The following is a 24,529-nucleotide window of genomic DNA, read 5'->3' as shown; positions in this document are numbered from 1 at the left end:
AACCAGTTTTTAGACATGAGACAATGGGCAGAACAGGTAAGAATGACCTCTGAAAAAAGGGAAATAAATGAGGTGAGCCCTACTATCACCTCAGCATACTGCCTGTGGTGAATTTCTAGGCTACAGTGTGTGTGCGTGTGTGTGTGTGTGTGTAGGAGAGCTGGGTGCAGCCAAGAATGGGAAAAGGGAGGGGAGAAGGCCACCAGTCTCCTTCAGTTGAAGAGACAGAGTTAATCTGAAAAGGTTAAGACAACTAGAATTTGAAGGGCAGAGAACCAGAAAAAAATTCACAGAACACACTCTAAACATATGCAAGAGACTGCATCTTTATCTAAGTACTGTGTACATCATACATAAGGAAACTAACAGAAGTCAGGTAAAGAACCACCAGAATGCTACAGGCAGAACACAAAAGGCTGCTGCTTCCATAGTGGGGAAAATCAGCCCTACACTAAATTCTGCTCTGGTTCTGTCTACCAAAACCTAAAAAACAACCCTTGACATGATCAATCCATTTTAAGTACTTAACTATATCAACTCAGAAAAACTTAAAACAACCCATTAAAAAATTTTCAGAACCCAACTAAATAAAATTAACAATTTATTTACTTGTCACCAGACATGTAATGAAGCTGGAAAATAAAACCAATAATAGGAGTAAAAGTAATCAAAAGAACAGACCCAGAATAACAAATAATAGAAGTAGTAGGCAAAGATATTAAAACAGCTATTACTAACATACCTAGTATGTTCAAAAAGATAGAGGAAACCATATTAAGGAAAGACCTGGAAGACACAAGAAATTTAAAAGACCCAAAGTAAACTTCTAGGGATGAAAAATACACTGGGCTGGATTCTCAACAGATTGGACACCTGAAAGAAAAGGTTAACGAATCTGAAGATAGTAACTCTAGTTAGGTTAAGAAACTGAATTCAGAAAAACCTAAAGCTCAAAATCCTCAGTAGAAATTAATTCATCCAACCACTTATAAAACAAAATAATTAGGGGCATCTGGGTGGCTCAGTCAGTCAAGTGTCTGACTCTTGCTTTTGGCTCACATTGTGATCTCAGGGTCGTAAGATCAAGCCCCATGTCAGGCTCCATGTTCAGAGGTGAGTCTGCTTGAGATTCTCTCCCTCTCCCTCTGCTCCTTACCCTCCTCACATGCTCTCCATCTCTCCCCTCTCCCTCTAATAAATAAATAAATCTTTAAACAAATTAGTGTCTACAGTATGCCAAACATAATAAACATGGAAAGATTTAAAACACTTAAAAATGTTTCCTACAGGGCGCCTGGGTGGCTCAGTGGGTTAAGCCACTGCCTTCAGCTCGCGTCGTGGTCTCAGGGTCCTGGGATCGAGTCCCACATCGGGCTCTCTGCTCAGCGGGCTCTCTCTCTGCCTGCCTCTGTGTCTACTTGTGATCTCTCTCTGTCAAATAAATAAATAAAATCTTTAAAAAAGAAAAAAAGTTTCCTACAGTTTCCTAACTTAGTTTTGCAAGCCTCAGAAGTATTCAATATTCCCTTATTTGATGATCTTATAAACAAATATGCAGTGTGTTTTCCTTTATCTCCCCAGTGTATTTCCATATCATCTTATACTATTAGGTACTAAAGTAAGTATACTGTAAGTATGGGGTTAGTTTAGAATTGAATACAAAGAAAAAGAAATTGTACTGTAATAGGGCTCTACCATAATTTCTTTATTCCTACTTGTTAGAGAAATAAGACTATATGAAACAAGCAAAGAGATATAGGGCACATTGGCATTTGTATATGTCATAAGTACCCAGTTTGTATATAATTCATTAAAATGAATGAAAATATTAAGTCAGATAAGAAACAAAACAAACAGGAACTCTGGCTAAGGACAGCACTTCTTAGAGACCATTATTACATTTCTCTACCCTATTCATGTCAGTGCCTTCTCGCCCCAGTGGATTTTGCCCAAGAAGACAGCCTGCAAGTGTACAATCAAATCAGATGCTGAAAATGATAGCTGAGGTCATAATGAACCACCTCAGCCATAAGCAACCACACAAACTGAAGGTCTGTGAATCCTTTATGAAAGTGGCAGATGGTCTGTTAAGGCAATGTCACTTAATAACCACAATGTTGCTTATACAGTATACCTGTCAGAATCATATGGAGGAAGCTTTTCTCAAAAACCAGCAGCTTCATCATATACATGCAAATATTTAAGAATTCTCTTCTTTTAAACTTCCCACTTTATTTGCAGTGGTATTTATATTTACTACAGAACTAATAGATACGTTATAGTACTAACAAAATTAATAGATACAGAATAGATAACAGATTTAATTAACATAATTAACAGATAATTAACAGAATTAACAGATACAGAATTAATAGATACTTTTTTAAACTGTTAATTATAGAGACTGAAAAACAAAATCTCACCCCCTAGAGCTGACCATTATTAACAGTTTGATTTCTATCTTTCATATTTCTATGTTTTAATACAGGGGCTTTTTTGTGTGCTTTTTAACATTTTATTTATCTATCTAACAGTCAGAGATCACAAATAGGCAAAGAGGCAGGCAGAGAGAGAGAGGTGGAAGCAGGCTCCCCGCTGAGCAGAGAGCTAGATGTGGGGCTCGATCCCAGGACCCTGAAATCATGACCTGAGCCAAAGGCAGAGACTTAACCCACTGAGCCACCCAGACGCCCCAATACAGGGTTTTTAATTTAAAAATGTCATACATCTTAGTCTTCTGTCTTTTCATTTTCCTTAAAAATATATCAGAGAAATATTATAGGTAAATACTTAGAGATCTCACTCATATTCTTTATTTAACATGGAAGTATCAAACTTTATTCAACAACCCCCTACTGAGAGTCATTCAGGTTGTCCAATATTTTGCTATTATAAACAATGTCACAAAAATATATTGAATTCTAATTGTTGCAAAGATTCTAAAATTTTTGTGGGTCAGAAACTAAATGTGCCTTCAGCAGCAACTTCCCTTCCCCAAAGAGGGTAACAAATCACATGTCACAAGCAATGCACAAGAGTAGTGTTTCCCTATATTCCTGCCAGTACTGGTTAGACTAAATGCTCTTGGAAGATAAGAGTACAAGTGATTACTGACTTTAAAAATACACACTATTTCTAGCTTTTTGCTAAAATCTTTGAAATTTCTCCACAGACTTGCCGCCCACTGTCAAAAATTTGTCAGTTGTCTTCAATTAACCAATGAGCAATGCTACAGAAATCTACTTAAAAGTTCCAAACAACCAACTTATAACTCATTTTTTCTTACAAATGTTGTTTAAATAAACATTATATAATCTGGACTAATACAAAGCTATATTTTTTAATTTAAAAAATGGTAAAAAAAAATATTGATAGACAATATACACTGACATTTTGTAGTTAATCTAGAATAATTAAAATATCTAACATTAGATCTATTTTTTTAAGTTTAATAAATACATACAACAGGAGCATTCCTATTGGAAATACACTTTCCAAATCACATCCTTCCCAATTACATACTTAGCTGCTGTTATCATAGAGGGAACTGAGGCCACTGGAACACCCAGAAGGAACATATATGAGCAGGGAAGGAGCTGGAGAGAGGTAAAATATATGGAAGGAAACCCAAAGGATGAGGAATAGAGAGAGTCGGGCCACCATTCATCTAAAAACCTCTATCTCCCAGCTCCCCAGAAATACCAAGTGATAAGCTTCCTCTCCTTTTTTTTTCTATTATTTTCCTTCTCTCACACATATGATATGTGTACCTTGCACAAATACCATATGCCCATTTGAGGTGTGAGCAAACTTTCCATCCCTTCCACTGCCACTCCTACCTACTCTCTAAATGTATTAGAATTGAGGTCGCATAGCATCATATTCTCCTCTTTTCAATCCTGGTCCACAGCAGAAGGGAAGGATCCAGATTCCAGCCAATCCTCAGAATGCAGGTTATGGGGAAGGGGTAAATAATGGGGGTGCTCTGTGGCCCCAATCCACCAGGAAACAGCCAAATATTCACATGCTGATAAAAAAGCTGCAGCAAAATTGGCACTGGACCTTTCAAGATGAAGGAATATTGTAATTGCATATTATAATTCCAATTTACTTTAACCCAAATCTATTTCTTAAAGCCTCAGAACACTGATGAGCCCACTGCACACAATTTATCTTCACTGACATAACACTGGTCCCTCAAATATATAACCATAAGGGGTGCCTGGCTGGCTCAGTCAGAAAAGCATGCGACTCTTAATCTCAGGGTTGTGAGTTCAAGCCCCATGTTGGGTGTAGAGATTACTTAAATATATAAGAACTTTAAAAAAAATCAAATCTAACACTGAAATTCAGCATTCTTTCTGCATTTTTAGAATGCCATTATGGTTTCAGCTATTGCTTCACTTCCTCCACTCATTCCTTCTGTATTATTTTCCTTACTAATGCTCTTGCAAGCCAAGGCTTTTTCATTATGTAACTTAGGTTCAGCCACTGAAAGCATCCCTTCTACGTACCAGAAAATAAAAAAGGAGACCAAGGAACATGGAGAACAGGAAAGCAGGAGACCTCAGCTTCATTCTTGCTTCTCCATGTGCTGGTCCTACTTCTCTGGACATAAGTTTTCTCGAGGAGAAAATGAGAGGACAGAAAATCAGCCACTTAGTGTGTCTACCTTTTCCATTCCGATTCTCAAAGGTGGGTACGTAAGAAAGTAGAGTTCAAGTCAGATGCAGAACTATCCAATATCTCTGTTACCTTGGGAGGCAGGGAAGAACAAGGGAAGGGAAAAAACAAATCTAGGCAACTTAAGCAATGCCCCAGAATGAAGATGCTCCAAAACTGAACACCACAATCCTTAGTCCTAAGGCTGCAGCTCCACCTTAGATCCCAAAAATGGTCAACCAGGACCTGTTTGTTCACATTCATTACTAAAGTGAAGCATTAAAAGTACCGTGAAAGAAATTTTCCATTTCACCAGAGATGGAAGAAGGAGGCTCAAAGGACACAACATTTAGGCCTTTCCTCAAAGTCAGATATTGGGGCGAGGAGGGGGGGCCACCTAGGTGGCTCAAACAGTTGAGCATCTGCCTTAGGCTCAGGTCACGATCCCAGAGTCCTAGAATCAAGCCCCACCTCAGGCTCCCTGCTCAACAGGGAGTTTGCTTCTCACTCTCCCTCTGCCCACCCCCTTGCTCAAGCTCCCTCTCCCTCTCTCTAATAAAATCTTTTAAAAAATAATATGTGATTATCATTTAACTAAAAATAAAAGAAACACGACCTAGCCATGCAAGAACAATACATAGTGACACGACAGGTAACAATTTTAAAACGTCCAAAAAGAGCTCATTTGTACACATCTAAAGACACCAAGTTTACATATCATTAATGCATATGATGAGAATGAAAAAAAACTTGTAAAAATATGAATTTCTTCCAAAAGTTCTACTTCAAACAACATTACAGATAAACCTAATCCTCCAAAGTACTGCTTAATTCTGTACCATAAAAAAATGTAATCATGTAGATTAATACAAGTAATCAAATACAAATGCAATCAATTTCAACCTATATCAGAAGCCCTGAAGGCATTTAAAAAAGGTTTGCAGGGGTGCCTGACTGGTTCAGTCGGTAGAGCACAACTCAGAGTTGTGAGTTCAAGCCCCATGTTGGGCTGGGAGCCTACTTAAAAAACAAACAAACAAAAAAAGGTTTCAAAGGAATCAATAATGGTTTTTGAAAAAAAATTAAAACTGTGATTAAGGTGTTAATTTCAAAAATTAAAAAAGAAACCAATGCCATAAACAGTAAATGGAAAATATGTCAGAAAGTGATATCAAGGATAAACAGATCATATCAGTACAAAGTGATACGTTCCAACTCAACAAAAACATAAAACACAGTGCTCAAAAGCTCCTCAGGGCTATCGATACAGGTTGAAGTTGATTGCATTTGTATTTCATTACTTGTGCTAATCTTCAAGACTACTGTTTATTAATGTGTCTATTACCTTAAGGATCTAACATGCTTGCTGGCACACAAAAGCACTCAATAAATGCTTTCTAAATGAATAAATGATGAATTAATTCATTAAAGCCAGTATTATAGGATGGAAAGAAATCTTGGTGACTATTCATGTTAATTTATAAATCCATCCAAGTCTAGTTAGTTAGCAAAAGAGTCAAGAATGGAAACCAGATTCCTGATTATTAGTCTTTGCTTCCTTTACTATTGTTGAATTTCTAAAATTCAGAGTGACTGGAATTTTTAAGTCAGAGATAGATACATAAATAGATATAGATATATAGGGCCAGATAGATAGATAGATACCTCAAGAATCCACTCAATCATTAATCAGGCAGTACCTTAGAAACAGTTAATTGATAAGTGACTTAAATAGTCCAGGATTTCTTTCTTATCTTGAAAACTTTTATTTCTTAAGTTTATAACATCAAAAGATATCAACGTAATAATATTCACCAACACCCAGCCAGATACAAAACTGATTAAAAGGTTTATGACATTGTTTATTCCACTACACAATGGAATACATGTATCAATCATTTAAAAATGTTTTGAAGTAATATTTAATGGCATTAGAACATGCCATGATATATTAAATGAATAAGCAGGATACAGAACTTTACAGTGATCCAAATTTTTAAATGTTCTGTATTAAGGAAAAAAGAGAAATGGAAAAAGATAAGGAACTATGTCTGAAAATTAAATATTTGGATAACAGAGCTACCTATTATTTTTTATTCATATTTTGCACATTTGTTTATTTTCCAAAAATGTTAGTGAGTTTGTATCAAATTTTTCACTCACATTCCCCCAAGTACTTACACAGTTCTTCCTTTTCCACTGAGTACTACAGAAATTACACCTTTAGTCAATAGGATAGTTCTTCTGTTGAAATGTTAAACTCTGGGGGTGCCTGGGTGGCTCAGTGGGTTAAAGCCTCTGCCTTCAGCTCAGGTCATGATCCCGGGGTCCTGGGATAGAGCCCCGCATCAGGCTCTCTGCTCAGCAGGGAGCCTGCTTCCCTTCCTCTCTCTGCCTGCCTCTGCCTCTGATCTTGGTCTGTCAAATAAATAAATAAAATCTTTAAAAAAAAAAAAAAAGAAATGTTAAACTCTGTAATTTTAAAAGCTGCTTCTATTAACAATGGAAATAAAGGATAATGGAAGTTTTCTCTCAAGTAACTAAATTCTCAACAGCCAGCAATAGAATTTCTCACTAAAGTTTATGGTTTCTGCACAGCCCAAAACCATGTTAAACAAAGTTTATGGATTACGGATAGCCCAAACTTACATTAAATAAAAGGTAAACCAAAATATGAACATCTATCAATCCCAGAATATATTCAGTGGCCATCCTAAAAATGAAATTTGCTTGGTTAACATTAAAGTACTGATTAAATCAGTATGATAATACTTTCCCTACAATGTAGAGTGAATGAAACATGTGGTCATATTGCCCAGATGAAATGGTAAAGCAAAGAAAACCCTCTGCTGACACCATCCACCCCACTTACAAACACCCCTATTGAAATTCTGCTTTCCTTCAAATAGCGCACACCCTGATAATAAAACCCTTGGATGCTCAGATCCTCCTCTTTTGTGGCACTACTTATAATGAGTAGAGCTGGTCCACCCTCTTCATCAAACTGTGCTCTTGGGAGGCTATAGTCTTATAGCTCTATGTTCCTCTTTCTTCTGCAGGTCCTAGTTCCTCTGCACATTTTTTAATCATATGATCAATAGATATTTAGAATTAGGGGCTCCTGGGTGGCTCAGTGACGCGGCTGCCTTTAGATCAGGTCAAGGTCTCAGGATCCCTGCTCAGCAGGAAGCCTGGTTCTCCCTTTGCTCTCACCACCCCACCTCCTCCCCAACCCCCACACCCCTCCCCAACTCCCACCCCTGGCTCATGCTCTCTCTCTCTCTCTCTCAAATAAATAAATAAAATCTTTAAACATAATTAAATATTTAGAATTCAACCACATATTCCAATTTGGTCATTTCCAATTTCTCCTGGCCCCAAACGCTTCGTGCCTTCCCAGTTCTTAAAAGTATACACTGATTACAAAATGTGATGAAGATGGGGGAGACTGTATGTTAATGGTGATTTGTTCACTTCAAGCATGGAATCAATTAATTCCTGATTAGAAATATGAAGCTGGAAACAATGCAGCTTGAATGTTTTCAAAGAAATGTTAATAACAAAAGTATTTCATTCTATTTATTATTTTAATTCTACTGAGGCCAAATTTAAATTTCTACATAGTGTTCTAAATGGAAAATGATGGAGACTAAGTTAAGAACATCTGTTTTTCCACAAGGAAAGCACACTATCCTTGCATTTTGCTTTCTGTAACTTAAAATTCTTCAATACTTCCTTCACTCCCTCCAAAATTTTTCAAAGAAAAAATATAAACTACAAATTATATATAGCAGCTAAAAGTTATTGCTTCTGAGATTGCCTTAAAGATAAAGTCACATTGCAAATACCTTCATAACCATAAGTCCTCACTTAATGGGGATTATAAAACCCACACTGTACACAAAATCAAACTCTGAACAAACTTCACTCAGGTTTTTTCCTACTGTTTTCAATATTCTCTAGTTTCTGATATGTAGATCACAGAAGGAACCACCAAATACTTTCATCATTCACCTTCTTTCCCCTAACAAAGATAGTCAGTAGTGTTCCAGCATTCATAAATGTTCAATGTGTGGCTCTTCTGAAATGAGCTGAAGGAAAAAATCAGGTAATCTTGTTCTCCCTCTTAACTCATGTGATTTTAAAAAACTCAAACATGATCACTTTGGTAAAAGCACTGCCTTCAGTCTAAGAGACAAAAGTAAAACTTTATGTTCTTAGATATTATATACATATACCATCATACCCAGGCCATAATCAAATTGCCATAACAAAAACTCACTTAAAAAAAGATTAAAACCAACAACTAGCTATCTAACCCTACTTCTGATTACATTTTAAGTAAGTAATCCAATATCCTAAGAGTTTAACTTTCACATGTTTTTCAGGACATGGACTACTAATTTCAGTTTATCCTTAAAATAGAACAGTTCGAATAATTTTAGACTCAAGTGCTATAAGGCATCATAGCTGCCAATGAGCTGGATCCCTGAATCGCAGCGGCAGCACATGCAGAAACTAAGCAAACTGTCAGAGAGCTGAACCCTGAGCTACCGCGTGCAATCCCACAAAGCAGCAACAAGAGTCAATGCATGTACACAAAACAAAGCAGTACTTAAAAACAGTATGACCAGATGAAAGAAAATAATCAGGGCCTTGGGGCGCCTGGGTGGCTCAGTGGGTTAAGCCTCTGCCTTTAGCTCGGGTCATGGTCTCAGGGTCCTGGGATCGAGCCCCACATCAGGCTCTCTGCTCAGTGGAAAGCCTGCTTCCCCCTCTCTCTGACTGCCTCTCTGCCTACTTGTGATCTCTCTGTCAAATAAATAGATAAAATCTCTAAAAATAATAATAATAATAATCAGGGCCTTATTTAAACAACATAATATGCAATGGTTTAAAAGTGTCTAAAGGAGGTACCAGTATAAAAATTTAACCATTTGCAAAACACATATCTGATAAAAGACTGTTACCTGAAACATAAAAAGAATTCTTAAAACTCAACAATAAGAAAATAAACAATCCAATTAAAAAGTACGCAATGGGCACCTGGGTGGCTCCTCTGGTTAAGTGTCCAGCTCTTGTTTCCGCTCAGGTCATGACCTCAGCGTTGTGGGATCAAGCCCCGTTTTGGGTTCTGTGCTCAGTGGACAGTCTGCTTGAGATTCTCCCCCTCTCCCTCTCCATCTGCCCCTCCCTGATCGCGTTCTCTCAGTCTGTCTCAAATTAATTAATTAATTTTGAAAATGTGGCCAAAAGATCTGCATAGACACCCCACCAAAAGAGAGATACAGATGGCAAATAAGCATATAAAAAGATGTTCCACGTCATGTTGTTACACTACACACCTATTAAAATGATTAAAACCCAAAACACTGCCAATATCCACTCATGAGGATGCATCATTCTCATGCACCGCTCTCACTCATCGCTGGTGGGAATGCAAAATGGTACAGCCACTTTGGAAGACAGTTTAGCAGTTTATTACAAGATAAACAAAGCCTTACCATATGATCCAACAGTTGTACTCCTAGATATTTACCCAAATGAGCTGGAAACGTATGTCCATACAAAACCTTGCACACAACTGTTTATAGCAGTTATATTCATAACTGAAAAAACTGAATGCAAGCAAGATGTCCTTCAATAGATGAGTGGATAAACAGAATGTGGTACATCCAAACAATGGAATATTATTCAGCAATAAAAAGAAATGAGCTATGAGTATGAGACCATGAAGGGATCCAGGGGAACCTTAAATGCCTATTATCAAGTGAAAGAATCCAGTGTGAAAAGGCTGCAAACAATATGATTCCAACTATATAACACTCTGGAAAAGGCAAAACTATGGAGACAGTAAAAAGAACAGTCGTTGCCAGAGGTTTAGGGACTGTAGGGGATGAATAGGTAGAACGCAAAGGATTTGGGGGCAGAGATACAATTCTGTATGATACTGTAATGGTAAACCCATGATATATGTGTTTGTCAAATCCCATAGAATTGTACAACACAGTGAACCCTAATGTAAACTATGGATATGAGTTAGTAATAAAATATCAATATTGGTTTATCAATTATGATAAACATACCACACCAATGCAAGATCAAAAGGGGAAACTGTGAAGGGAGGGGAGAGAGTATATGGGAACTCTGTACTTTCTGCCCAATTTTTCTATGAAACTAAAACTACTCTCATAGTCTATTCACTCAAAAAAGTAAAAATAAAAAAGACTACTGGCCTAAGAGGAGCCAGAGGATTTGAGTTCTTGGGTCTACCTCATTCACTGATGGTCCATGTAATCTCTACTGCTCAAAATACTTCCTATGCAGTACTCTATCCTACCATCATGCACCCAGAGGTCGACCTGATGCATCATACCTCACTGGCTTAATAAAGGTAGTAAAAGAGGGCGCCAAGTAATAGTATTTCATACCAAGAATTAAGAATACAAATTGTTACACTGGCATGGCCAGATGGGGAACTCTGACACTGAAAATAAGGGCATGTTTTAATTCACTGGGACAATAGTATCTTTGTATAATGACTTTAATACCAGGATTCACTGAGAAATATTTTCACCCACTAGAGAAAAATCAGGACTTTGTCAATTCCCTTTGACGATTCTTTCCAGGAAACATTTCAGGCATGTATCAAAGTGGCCACATTCACTGGTGACATTTAAAAAACTTAATTCTTTTCAAAAACTCCTCGACCAAAATATACACTGAAAATGTTCACACTAAAATTTTATTTTCCTTTCATGGATATCTAATAATTAGAATTTATACTCCAGCTAAGATATAAAAGTTCAAGCTCCAAACTCTATTTAACACTTGAATTGAAATAAATCCCTATACACTTTTAAACTATTAATTTTAATTTCATGAATCCATTTAACACATCTCAAGCAGTCGTTGTATTAATCAAAAATCATAATCCTAATAAAAAATATTCATAAAAGCAATTTCTGCAACATTTACCAGTCAGTGTAACAAAATTCAAAATATATAGTTTATGTCAAAAAATTATCTATAGTTTATGTCAAATATACACTTTCTGTTCAAATGCCACAGACACCACTGATAGCTATATGATCTCAGGAAAATTAATTTCTGTAAGATTCAATTTTCATATTAGTAAAATGGTAGTAGTTGTAGCCAAGATAAAGAGTTATGAGGGTTAGAAATGATACATACATAATTCATTCACAATACCCAGCACTGTCCAGTATATAAGTAGGTGTATAAAAGCTGAACCCATAAACAAAGATGGCTTAGAACTTACATGATCATATAACCACTGAACTCCTTATATACCAAACAAAACTGACTCTACAAATCTCAAGTTTATGTAATGAAAAAAAGTGGCAAATGAAAAAAATTACTGAAATACACTGAAAGATTTGTTTTTTAATCATTTACAGTTCCTTCTATAAAAGATCTTAAACTAGTAATTTTATTTGCTTAAAGAAAACAAAATCTCTGCTCTAAGATACTACAAATCCTGTTCAGAGGATTCCCAATAAGGTTGATAAGCTATTACTTAAGGAGCCCTACATTAACTAGAACATTCTAGTTTTCTAGGTCATACTACTTGCTGTATTTCCAGTGTCAAGAAAACAGCATTCATTCCATTTCATTACCAAAGAAGGTCTAATAATGGTTAATATTAAAAATTTATTTCAAAAGCATTTTCTAATGAACACACTACAAATCTTTTTTACACAAATTAAAAAGAAAATACTTCAAACTTCTTCAATATAACTTCAACAATGGAAGCCACTGCACCCCTTCCTGTCCCACACTCAAAACCAACCAATTAGCCATCCTGTCAATTTCTACCATTTCTCCTGAATCAGCCTTCTACTCCAAGCACCATAATTTTACAATGGCCTCTTAACCTGTTTCCCTGCTTCCTGAATCTTCCTTTCCACTCAATACTCCATACCTTTACCAGAGTTATCTCTCTAAACACTATTTTCATTGGTAACACCCCACTGAAGATCATCAGGGGTCCCTTCCCTACCTACAGAATAAAGCCAAAACTTGATCCTCAGTGTGGCATTCAAGGCTCTTTTCCATCTGGTCCAACATTATCCTCCGTATTTACCCATTTCCATCTTCCTACAACCTCTATGCACTGCCATCTCTAAAACTTACTATGCAACTTTAGCCAAACATTCAAACTGGATTCTCTGGCTATGCTAATGAAATGGTACAGTCACACTAGTCTCTTCTCTCAAGCTTTCCTCCCTGGGACCTTCACCTTCTCACAGGGTAAAATCCCATTTGACCCCAAGTACATAACTTTACACAACACCCAAACCAAGCAGAATTATTTGCTTCCTCTTCCGAAAGTGATTAAGAATAGGTTGAAAAATAACAGGAAATAAAATTGCATTAAGGAAATAAACCAAAAAATAAATAAAATCCTTATTTGAACTCTAACAGAAATAATGATATACTTCAGCAGATATCTGCCTAAAATTACTCTTTGGAAACACGTAGCCTTGACCCCTAACTTAGTAAGAGCTGAGAAATGGACACCAAAGTCTTTCTTTTTCAAAAGCCATTATAGACAGAAAAGTCCCATGTAATAGAACCACCCGACTTTCTTTGTAACGAATAAGAAAGACTAAACATTCTAAACTACGAATCTTCTTACTTAATTTTTTCATCAGACATAGACAGCCAGATATCTTATACATTTTTATTCTTAGTTGTGGAACTAAAACAGAAAGGAACATATGACAGCCTTTTTGTCACCTCTATAGCTTCGGATGTTTTTACAGGCTCCAATTTCATGAAGACACTTTGGGCAAACAGTCCAGCTCCCCAAAGAGCCAGGCTCCTGGGCTCACATGACCCAAACACAAAAACACAGACGTTTCTTTGCCTGACTACAGAATAACCATAGAACAATAAATTGTTCCCACTGCCTCTCCTTCCATGTCATTTATTGCCTACAATCGTTCCTGAGCCAGATAATAAGAGCCTCCAAATTGCTCAAATAAAAAATTTTCAAAAGCATAAAGCTTTTTTAAAGTCTCTGAGCAAATAAATGTTGAGATAACTACAAAAGTCTAAGTCAGAACAAAAGAAACTAAAGAAGCATAAGTCTGCTCTTTGGGTTCAAAGTTAAATTCGCTAACAATATCTAATAACTGCTTACATTCCTAGATGGATATATGTTCCTTACAGTATGAAGCAACAAGTAAATTCTTCAGCCAATTTAAATCCTAATTATTTGGGAAGAAATTACTTTTAAACCCATGGTGTAACATTATAAAACATCCAACCATGTCATATTGAAAATCCTCACAGATTTCCATGGATCTTTCAGATATTCTCTTACACTTTAGCAAAGTCAAATATACTGTGTTAGGGATGTTAATATGTGTCCAAACTTAAACCTTCTACTTCCAGGGCAGATACTTTACCTCTGTGTGCTAGACACTGCTGGTTGCAAATAACCATTTTGCCTGACTCTTTAACCAACAGAACTTCAACCCTGTTCAAATGTTCATAGTTGCTATGTAGACAGCAGTGTCCCCTTTAACAGTTCTGGCCAATGAGATATTAGCGAGAGTTGCTGGGTGGGCTTCTAAAAAACCTCTTTAAAAGGAGGCTAACTCAACTAGTTTTCACCTTCTGTCCTTTGTCCTTGCAATTCTCCTTCTTCTCTCTCTCTCTCTCTCTCTCTCTCTCTTTTTTTTAATATTTTATTTACTGGGGCTCCTGGGTGGCTCAGTCATTAAGCATCTGCCTTCAGCTCAGGTCATGATCCCAGGGTCCCGGGCTGGAGCCCCGCATAGTCCTCCCCACTCTGCAGAAAGCCTGCTTCTCCTTCTTCCACTCCTCCTGCTTGTGTTCCCTCTCTCACTGTGTCTTCCTCTGTCAAATAAATAAATTAAATATTAAAACTTAATAATAACAAAGATTTTATTGATCTATTTATTTATTTATTTATTTATGGGGGGAGGGGAGCAGAGGGAGAAAAACAGGCAGATTCCACTCTCAGCACAGAGCACCAGGCAGGACTCCATCCCACATCCCTGAGATCATGATCTGAGCTGAAATCAAGAGTTGGATACTTAACCAACGGAGCCACCCAGGCACCCCTGCAATTCTCCTTCTTCCATCTGGAAGTAAGACACAATGGCTGAATAGGAACAGCCATCTTGTGATGAGAGAAAGACATCTCAGTGGCTGAGCGGCCACTGAGAATCGGCTAAACAGCAATACAGAAGTTCGGGTCCCACAAATAAAAGTACCCTGCAATCCTGGTCTGCCTACCTGCCTACCACATCTTCTCAGTACCTAAGACAAAGAAACACTCTCATCTATTTTCTGTTACAAACAACCAAATACAACCTTAGCTAACATTGATTTCCAGACTAAGCCCACTTCATTTGTTAAAAGAAAAAGCCCAAACGAATGCTGTTATAACTTGCAGCACTACAGTGCTATCATGATGCCGCACAGTTAAAGTTCACTTATTACACAACTGACAAGTACATTAAGCCATGAGCAGAGCATGAGCAGATGAAATCTGAAATCAAGTTTTTGTAGAATCCTGGAAGCCAAGTGAAAACCACTGAGCAAGACCTTCCAAGACTACACAGTATGAAGCGGGGGGAAGTTCCAGAAAACTTTACATTCCAACTTTCAATCCAAATGGCACCAGAGTCGGCTCACACAACAAAATGACAGGATTTTTTCCAACCACACATCTATGCAGGCCATAAAACTGAAGTGAAGATGAAAACTACAGGTGTAGTGGTTCTCAGTCCCTTCAGTCACCAAGCACATAGGCAGAATTACATAGCCCTGAGAGAAAAGGTTAAAGCAATTACTCAAAGTTTCCATGGAAAACAAACAAACAAGCAAAAAAAAATTAAAAAATAAAAAAAAAATTTTTGCCTTTCTTTCAAAATAATCAAAGAGGATTTTTCAGTGATGTTCTAGATAAGTAAAAAATCTGCCACTCACCTTTCACAGAGAATGATAGTGAAACATTTTTTACAGCTGTCTGGGCAACTGCTTGATTTCCAGATCAATAGGAAAAGATCCAGTTTTTTGGGCTGAAATAATTTGCCTTCTTTCTAAATTAGGCTAAAATGTATAAAATAAAATTTATTGGGTTCACATTAATGATGTCATTTTCACACTTAACAACCTTTTCAAAAAGTGTTGAGAAAATTAAATCTTCCAATGACAGAATTAAGTAGCAGAATTTCAGATTCAGGTGAGAGCTAATATTAATAATATAAAAATGTATAATTAATCAAGATAACAGTATACAGGTGAGTTTCCTTATACTGCCCCCCCAAAAAAACAAGAGGGATCATTCTGTCCTCTGTGCTAAGCTAAACATGTTTCATATTACATAGTAAATACACTGGATAATCTAATATATATATATATATATATATATATATATATATATATATATATGAAAGCCACTGACATGGGCAGTTTCAAGCATAAACAATAAGTAAATGTGTCTTATTTGTAAATAAGTGCCTTTATTCACCCTGACTGTGCTATTAGCTGAAGTAATGTGATGTTTTTTTAATCAGATATCCTGAATATTCCGGCTATGAGTATATCTTATAAGCAAGAGAACTACAATATGAATCAGAGCACTGCACTCTTCTCTGCAGCAAACAGCTCTTTCTGTGTTGTTCTAATTCATCGAACGTCTGTTTTCACTCAGAAGTAAAGGACCAAAGCAAGACATAAGAACAAACCACATCATAAACAACTGGGGCTCACTAACTTGGTACTACTCAGTTTTCTACAACTGGGTTGTAAGTCCTCGCACAGGCCATCTGAGGACTAAGCCTAACAAAACTCTCAGCTTCTAAATCCAATACTCATAACTGCTGACAGTATAGATTATTATAATTCTACGTTTCTGACAACAGACAAATTTTGAATTTGTTCCAGCTGACTCCACCACTTACACTATTCAACAGCTGGGGCATATGATAACTTGGCAACCTGATAATACTCTAGCTGAATGCAAACTCATTCTGTAACCAAGGAACTTTTTCAGAAATAAAAATCCAAATAACCTCTCTTAAGTTCAAATGGGAATGTGAAATGTTTGCACAATGCATGATTTCAGAAAATGAGCGACTGTACTTTGAAAGTTTAGTGAACTGACACTCCCTATTCAAAGCCTTACAATTCTTTCCTGATTAGATCAGCCCCCATAGCAAGTCATCACGGTTAATAAGCACTATAGTGAAGTCATCGTATTGGATACTGATGGGAAATCATAACTGGCTTCAAAACAAACTGGGAAACAATGAGTTTTCCAGGTCCCCAGCTTTACGTATAATACACTGGCCAATACTCTTACTTTCCTTTCCAAAACTAAATGAAACATAGGACATCTATAAAGCCAAGCACAAACTGATGACCTAAGCATTTTAAGACCACAAAGAAAATGAAGGTAACATTGCTCACTTTTTCAGTGAAATTTGGGACTGTAGGTTTGAAAGAGTATATTTAACTGCAATGATGATCATTAGGCTATAATTAAAATGAAGTGTAGTGAGAAATGCAATGGCCTTTGGATCTTTTTCTTTTATTTCCAAAGGCAAAGAGAAACAAGCTTTTAAAAAATGCTTGCTTCTGCAAGACAAGTCAAAGCAACAATTATCGTTTTCAAAGTCACCTGAAATCACCCCATACATCACTGAGGTAAAACTTGATGAGACAAAAATTCACACAGCAGTAATTTTTTTCTAAAGTATGAAAAAACTTCCAGACGTTTTTGCTTTTGGATTTTAAACAGCACAGGTGTATAGTCTTCAACAAGGTTTGTTAATCTGCATTGCAATATTTTTCATTTTTCACGTTCTGGAGAAAACTGATTAAAAACCTTATTTTAAAATGTAAAGACAGAAATAAATATGAATGTATTACACACGCAACATAAATGCGACCGATGTGCTTTAGCCTAAAATATCAATGCACTTGCTCAGTGGCAATGTTATACACAATAGAGTCTTGGCACAAAGGAATTCTGATTGCGCTTTTACAAATTCAACATGGATTAAAAGAATGTCAATAACAAAACATGTTCTAGAAAGAGATAAAATACATTTCTGGGTAGACTGTGAGCATTTTGGAAATTTGGAACTTAGTTGTTCAATTCAGGATTTTATATTTCTACTTTCTGCTAATAGAAAAGTAGCAATGCGTGCCATTTTTAACCATATAACCCTCCATTCAATTTGCAGATATAGTTTCTTAAGACCAAAGCAAGTGTTCGAAAGATACAAAACCCTCTGAATCCAAGCTATGAATCCGGCCACTCTTCACTATTAATATATCAAGGGTCTGTCAGTAACCCTGGGTGGGGAGTGTTTTGGTCTCCTTACTGTGTCTCTTGTCTGTACATACTGAAAAATGATTTCCAGAGACAAAAAGGCTCTTTAAGATGAGACGATGCACTTTGTCTAACACTATATTTAACTATAAAGTCAAAGTAAACAATACTAAAATATAAAATATTTATCAGGTTGGCACAGAATTTCCCAAACATAAATAGGCAGAAAAGCATTTCAAAATATACTGCTTTACATTTAAATTTACAACAGACTCACTGACTTAAGGCTTTCATCCATCACACAATCAAGTAATTTTTATGATACATAAGAATAGGCATATGCTCACAAACCACAAACTTTTTTCAAATAAAATCATTCTAAGAAAAATGATTTGGGGATGCTCTCAGTGGTGAAACCGAAGAACCTTTTTTTTTTTTTTTTAAATTTAAGAACCCAAGAACCTTTTTTTGTAGGGTTAACCAACACCCCATGCAAAGCAAGAGCAGCAATGCCTTAGTAATCCCGTGGAGAATTAACCGGCAGCCACCCTCCCAGGAAGAATTATGATTATTCATAGTACTTAAGAGCTTCTACAAGGGAGAGAAAATGCTATGTGCTTGAAACCCAAACCCCTTCCCCCCACTCCAAGGGCGTCTCCGGACCATCGCCCACCCCCACCACTCTCTGAGTTGTGGTCACTAAATCCTATCCAAAAAACCCTGGTCCATTTCCAAGACTGGCCCAGACACCTGTTTACCTGTGCCCAAGCAGTAGTGGCTCTGGTTAAGCAAAGATAACGGTTACCGGGCTGGTGCGTGCTAAGCCCCGCCGCCGGAGCCCGGGGCACCACATACCTTTGTACCTCTCCAGAACATCCTCGTAGGCCTGGAGGTACTCCTGCTCCTCCACGTACAGGTAAGCAGCTGGCGAGAGATACCCCGCCATACTGAAGTTTATCTAAGCGATGACTGGCCAATTCCCCTTTCCCCCTCCTAACCCCAGAGACTATCGTAGTCAGCAAGACGCAGCCTTGAGAACTGGAAAAGCGGAAGGAGCGGCGGGCTGGGGGAGAGCGCTGAAGCCGGAGACGCAGAGCCAGGGGCGCGAGGGGGCGGTGGGCGCCGGAGCCGGCAGAGGAAACGCCCAGGCCCCCTGGCGGGCTGCGGGTGCGGGGCCGCCGCTCCGGGGAGCCAGAGTCCCTCTCAGGTTTCAGCAGCAGCAAATCTCGGCGAGCCCGGGGGCGGCGACAAGCAGCGCCACGCCACGCGGAGGAGCCTGGAGCCCAGTGGTGACGGGCGAAGGGTGGCGGGCGCCGGGACCCTCTGCGGGCAGCACGGCCGTCGCCCTGGCCCTGCGCTGGGCGCCTGCTGAGGGCCCGGCTGAGGCCGCGGCGGCGGCGGTGCCGAAGGACGGGCGCGCTGCCTCCGCCCGGGATGCTGCGCGGCGCATCTGCGGCATTTCCTGGCCGCCGCGCCGCAGACACTCGCCCGCGCCCCCGGAGAGAGAGAGGCGGGAGGGCGGAGGGCGGAAGGGAGGGGGCAAGCGCGGCGGTCAGCGCCCGGGCTGGCTGGGCTCCGACCCTGCCGCGGCTCGGCCCCTCCCTCCCCAGGCAGGGCCGGGCGCCCCGGGGCCCCCTCTCCGGCCCGCCCACCCGGGTGGATCTCACGGCCAAGCACGCCCACCCCCGGACACTGGCCGGCCGGCCCGGATCCCCAAGGGTGAGGTTTCTATTTGGGACCCACAACAGGTGCCTGGGAAACAAAGCCGCAGATCGCGGTCACCGACGAGCGCAGCAGCCCCCCCCCCGCGCCCCCCCCCCCCCCCCCCCAACCAAATGGGTTGAGCAGTCGGAGGTCTCCCCCCGGGAAGGGATGACAGGGGCAGGAGTGGAAAATACTCTTCGACCCTGCTTATGGCACGGAGGGACTCAGGTCACTCAGTGCCTCACGGGGCGGGGAGGGACCAGGGTCCCTTCCCCGGGCACATCTCGGGGGCGGGGCGGCGCGCCTCTGCAGGTGGCCCCGCGCGTCAGGGCCTGACAGCCTGGAAGCCACTGCGCCTGCGCGCCCGGCGGACCAGCCCTCAGTCCCTCCCTTCCGCCCCCCAGAGCCAGCCCGAGCATCTGCCGCGGCGCTCCTGGGAGGCGGCCACAGCGGGTTAGCTCTCAGTGCCTCCAGCTTACTTTGTCCCCTCCCTCCTTCTCTTTCCCCATTATTCATTCCACACAGTACTGGTATCTTCTGAATTTGAACAAAATGGACACAATTCCCTTAACTTTGGAATGTCATATACTAACGTGGTGAGTTTAAAGGATCCAAGAACCATTTGGTACTCAGACGCGTACACAGATGTTTAAGAGTACTGACTGAAGTCAGCATCCTGCCTCCTTACTAACTGTGTGACATGGCCAAGTTACTTACCCTCTCTGGCCTCTCTTCATCAGTAAAATGGGGTTAATGGTGCCTACCTTATAAGCCTACCTTATAAGCCTACCTTATAAGTTAATGGTGCCTACCTTATAATGGTGCCTACCTTATAAGCTATACATGTTAGCTATAATTATTAATAGATAAATCAATGCGTTGTTGACCATCTGACTTGACAGTTTCATCTTTTGCCCACATCTTCCCTCCCTATTTCTTTCTTTCATATGTACTGACCTTTTGTCCTTGATGAGTTTTTTTTCCCCTTTCAATGTTGTGAATCTGGACCATTTTTCATTAACTCTTAGATGGGGATAAGTACTAAAAACTGTACACTCCTGGAAAAAAACTTACTTGAGTTAGAGCTGGAAATCTTTACTTCTCCTGAACAACTGGCCTACTTTTGTTATCCCAAAGCAAAACCGTATCTCTCTTTCTGTCCTGACCACTGGTTTATAATCTGAGTTTGAGTCCATGTCCCACCAAGCTCCTAGGATCAATGGTTTTCTCGCAGCTTGGTATGCTGTACACATTGGTTCATGAAGTAACAAGCATGCATCATCTGTGACACCTTCTTGAAATGAAAGGGTTAACAATTAGATCCCTAAAAGTCATTCCATTTATAGACCACACACGTACATGAATCTCTCTCAAAATTTTTTTGTCTCCTTTACAATGACTAGGGTCATTGAGGGCACAGTCTGAGCCTCCATCAGAGACTGAAACCCAGCAGCATCCAGTTTTGTGAATATAATCAATGCACTCTTAATTGATTTTAACTCTCCTTTTAAGGAGACAGTCAAAATGAACAGCAGCAGCATTGGGGTTTTCTATAAAGATAGCCTTTGCCCCATGCATTCTTGGAATGGTAATATTGGGTCAACCTGCTAATAATAATAGTCTGTTCCATAGGGAAGCAGAAGTTAAGCACAGCAGTTAAGAGGCTACCCTCTGGAGCTAAGAATGCCTGAATTCAGATCAAGATCCACCACTTGCTAGTTGTATGACCTTGGGAAGAGTCTCTCCCTCTCTCAGCAGATTTCTGGACTAAAAAATGGAGAAAATAACTATACCTACTTCAAAAGGTTGTTCAGAGACTAAATGAGACAACACAGTAAATGCTATAAGAACATCTGACCATGGAGCTCCTGGCGACTCAGTTGGTTAAGGATTCGACCCTTGGTTTCAGCTTGGGTCATGATCTCAGGGTCGTGAGATCAAGCCCCATGTTGGGCTCTGTGCTTAGCACAAAGTCTGGTTGAAATCCTCTCTCTCCCTCTGCCTTTCCCCCTGCTCATGATCTCTCTCTCTCTCAAATAAATAAATCTGAAAAAAAGAGCATCTGACCATTTGCAAACTATCATTTATACAGCATTTACCATATACCAAAGAATTTGTAAAATGTTTTGCACTCACTACTTTATTTACTTGCCACAGCCATGACCCTTTAATAGAGAAAATGAAGATGAGAAAAATTCAGTAAGTTGCCAAAGAAAATACAACTAGCTTGTGATAGAGGGAGAATTAAAATCCAAGTTTGCCTGAGTCCAAAGTCTGACTCTGCTTAGACCCTTCAATTCCAACTTTAAAGAATTTACATGGGACAAAAATCCATATTTTAAAATAGCACTGTTCCCAACAAACCGTGTACCTTTACGGGCACTTCAAGAATAAAAACTCAGCCTACCATATCCAGTAACTAAGAACAGCAGATCTATAGTTCTTATATAAAAGTCATTTATACAATGGATATTATAAAGCCCCACTCCTTACACTTCATCATCTTTTTCTCACATTGACCCTGAGATATAGGAAAGGCGTACAGTCTCCGACTTTAAAGTGAGAACACTACAGTAAGTGCAAAAGCACTTTTAAAATCGTCAAGTGTCAGACATGTGACATAAGACTCTCTAAAATGTAAACCTGATTATATCACTGCATTGCCGAAAATCTTTCAATAATTCCTCACCACTTACAGCATGAATGGTCCAATCTCCTCAGTATTACACATAGGCACCTTTCCATTTCCGCTATTCTCTACCAAATCCCATGTTCTACTATGCATTGCACTTGAAATTTCCATATAAACACATCTCCCTACCTTTGTTCTTATGGTTCCATCCCTCTGAAGTGGTCTTCCCTTTCCCTCTATTCCCATCAAGCTCTTTAATTCTCACTTCAAGTGGCACCTCCCCTCAGAAGCTTTCAGGCTCCATTCTCTGTCCATGTTAATTAGACTCTCTTCTGGATTCTTTTCACATTAGGTACTTATATAGCCCTAACAACTAATCTCTCACGCCATGTTGTAACAGTCTAACAACATATCCAGTTATCATATTGGACTATAACTTCTTTAAAAGCAGAACTATGTGCTTTTCTTCATTTTATTCCAGGGACTCGATCAATATTTATTAAATGTGAATGAATTTAGTTATCCCACACACCATAAGGTCTTTTTGACTCTAGGCATTTTCATGTTCAATTTTATTTTTATGACCTTAAAAACAAATAAAAATATTGGACTTTCAACTCCTTTATTACTAAGTAATGAACACAATGGACATCCTCATACCACTTCTGAACCTCACCCCATCTCTTACTAGGGATGAATTTCAAGGATGGGTGAGTTTCAGGCAGAGTGTGAAAATGTCTAATAAAGTTAAAAGTTGAAATCTTTTCATAGTATATTTTCGAACTACCCACAGCATCGAAATCGCTCAGATGCCCTGTTCCCTTATCTTCCACTGGTTGATCACTGGTGAACAAATAACAAATTTGAATTTCATATTTTAGCTACATTATTTTTAAACAGATATCAGAAGACTGGCCTCCAAGTCTTTGCTCCCAAGATATGATTATTATGATTTGTGTAGAAAACAGCCAACTTACCAATATTTATTTTTAAAACAGTAGCATATTTCCATACTAGGGCTGCTTATTCTGTTTGTAGTTTTGTTTTGTTTTTGATTAATCTCTTTAAAGTATGTGACTTTGAGGTCTCAAGTTCACTAATGAACACTAACTTTATAGCTCTCCCCATATAGCTATCCCCAACTCAGCGAACATTTTAGAACAAATAAAACATGGCCCCTGCCCTCAGTGAGTTTACCGTCTACCAATATCTTCTTGTCCACTGCATCCCATCAGAACCCCCAGTTCTTCCATTTCTTCCCCAACTTCTCTGGACTTCTGGCCTAGTCATTTTCCTCAATTTAAATAATCTCATTACCCCCTCACAAATTCCTTACCAATCCTTCTCTCATAACCCCTTCCTGCACTATCAAAAAGCAAATTACCCACTTCTGTCACCATCAACAAAAACCTCAAGCCAGAAGCACCTTCTTCCTTCCACAAAATGGACGGAACACAGGCATCCTGTTCTGATGGGCTAGAGCTCCAAATTCTCTCAGCACCCTCCTTTTACCTGTCTTTCCTTTCTGCTGAGCCAAAGACACCTTGCAGATACTGGCTCCTCCTCTCCATGCCTCACACCTGCTCCTGGAGGGGCAGGGTGGGGAATGAAGCAGTATCTCTACCGGGCAAGGAGTCAGGCCTCAGTGACTAAACACTTTTTAATACTTGAGGAGGGCGGTGAGATCTAGGTCTGCCTCAGCTCCCCCAAACCACCCCTGCTTGGTCTCACTGGCTCCCAAACAGTCTCCCTCCAGGACCCTCCCTCCTCCCACCCTTTCACTGCTCCACCCCTCCCCTCAAGGCCTGGAAGAGAACAGGCAGCATCTCACAACAGCAGCCAGAAGAAGCTCAAGGCTGTTGCCCCAGAAACCCAGACTAGAGAATGGCTGTCTGGGAGCTGTTTGTTTTTCCTGTAATCAGAAAATCCTACTAGGGGGACTGTAGGGGGAGTCCCTGCTGCTGTGGTGCCTGGGCTCTGGACTAGTCCTCACCAGCCCCTCAGAGGAATATAAAGTACCAACTTTGCATTACAGTGGGAGGCAAAAGAAACTGAGTGGGCACACACCCACCACCACCCCAGAGGGAATGTTCGAGAGTGGAGAAGAAAGGAGCCAGATCCACTGGCTGCAGAAATCAGCTGGGACAAAACCTGACCTTTGGCCTTTGCAAAAGCCAGCGGCTCCTCCC

The 24,529-nt window shown here is 39.5% G+C and overlaps 1 protein-coding gene across 18 annotated transcripts in view; it reads right to left on the bottom strand.

The window, feature by feature from the left end:
- The window catches only part of DST (dystonin), a 472,092-nt gene that overhangs the window by 333,797 nt on the left and 113,766 nt on the right, over nucleotides 1–24,529 (bottom strand). For 4 of the 18 annotated variants that reach the window (XM_059400209.1, XM_059400210.1, XM_059400211.1 and 1 more), the window contains exon 1: nucleotides 18,860–18,988. The exons of 13 other annotated variants lie outside the window; for them this stretch is intronic. In XM_059400209.1, the coding sequence (XP_059256192.1) occupies nucleotides 18,860–18,950 (91 nt within the window). In that variant the 5' untranslated portion in view covers nucleotides 18,951–18,988. Of the gene's footprint in view, nucleotides 1–18,859; nucleotides 18,995–24,529 lie in introns of those variants that run through there. One more of the 18 variants, XM_059400216.1, reaches the window with a different exon arrangement.

This window comes from Mustela nigripes, chromosome 5, assembly GCF_022355385.1.
Source record: "Mustela nigripes isolate SB6536 chromosome 5, MUSNIG.SB6536, whole genome shotgun sequence".
Taxonomy (NCBI): Eukaryota; Metazoa; Chordata; class Mammalia; order Carnivora; family Mustelidae; genus Mustela; species Mustela nigripes.
This window is presented reverse-complemented; position numbering and strand designations above follow the sequence as displayed.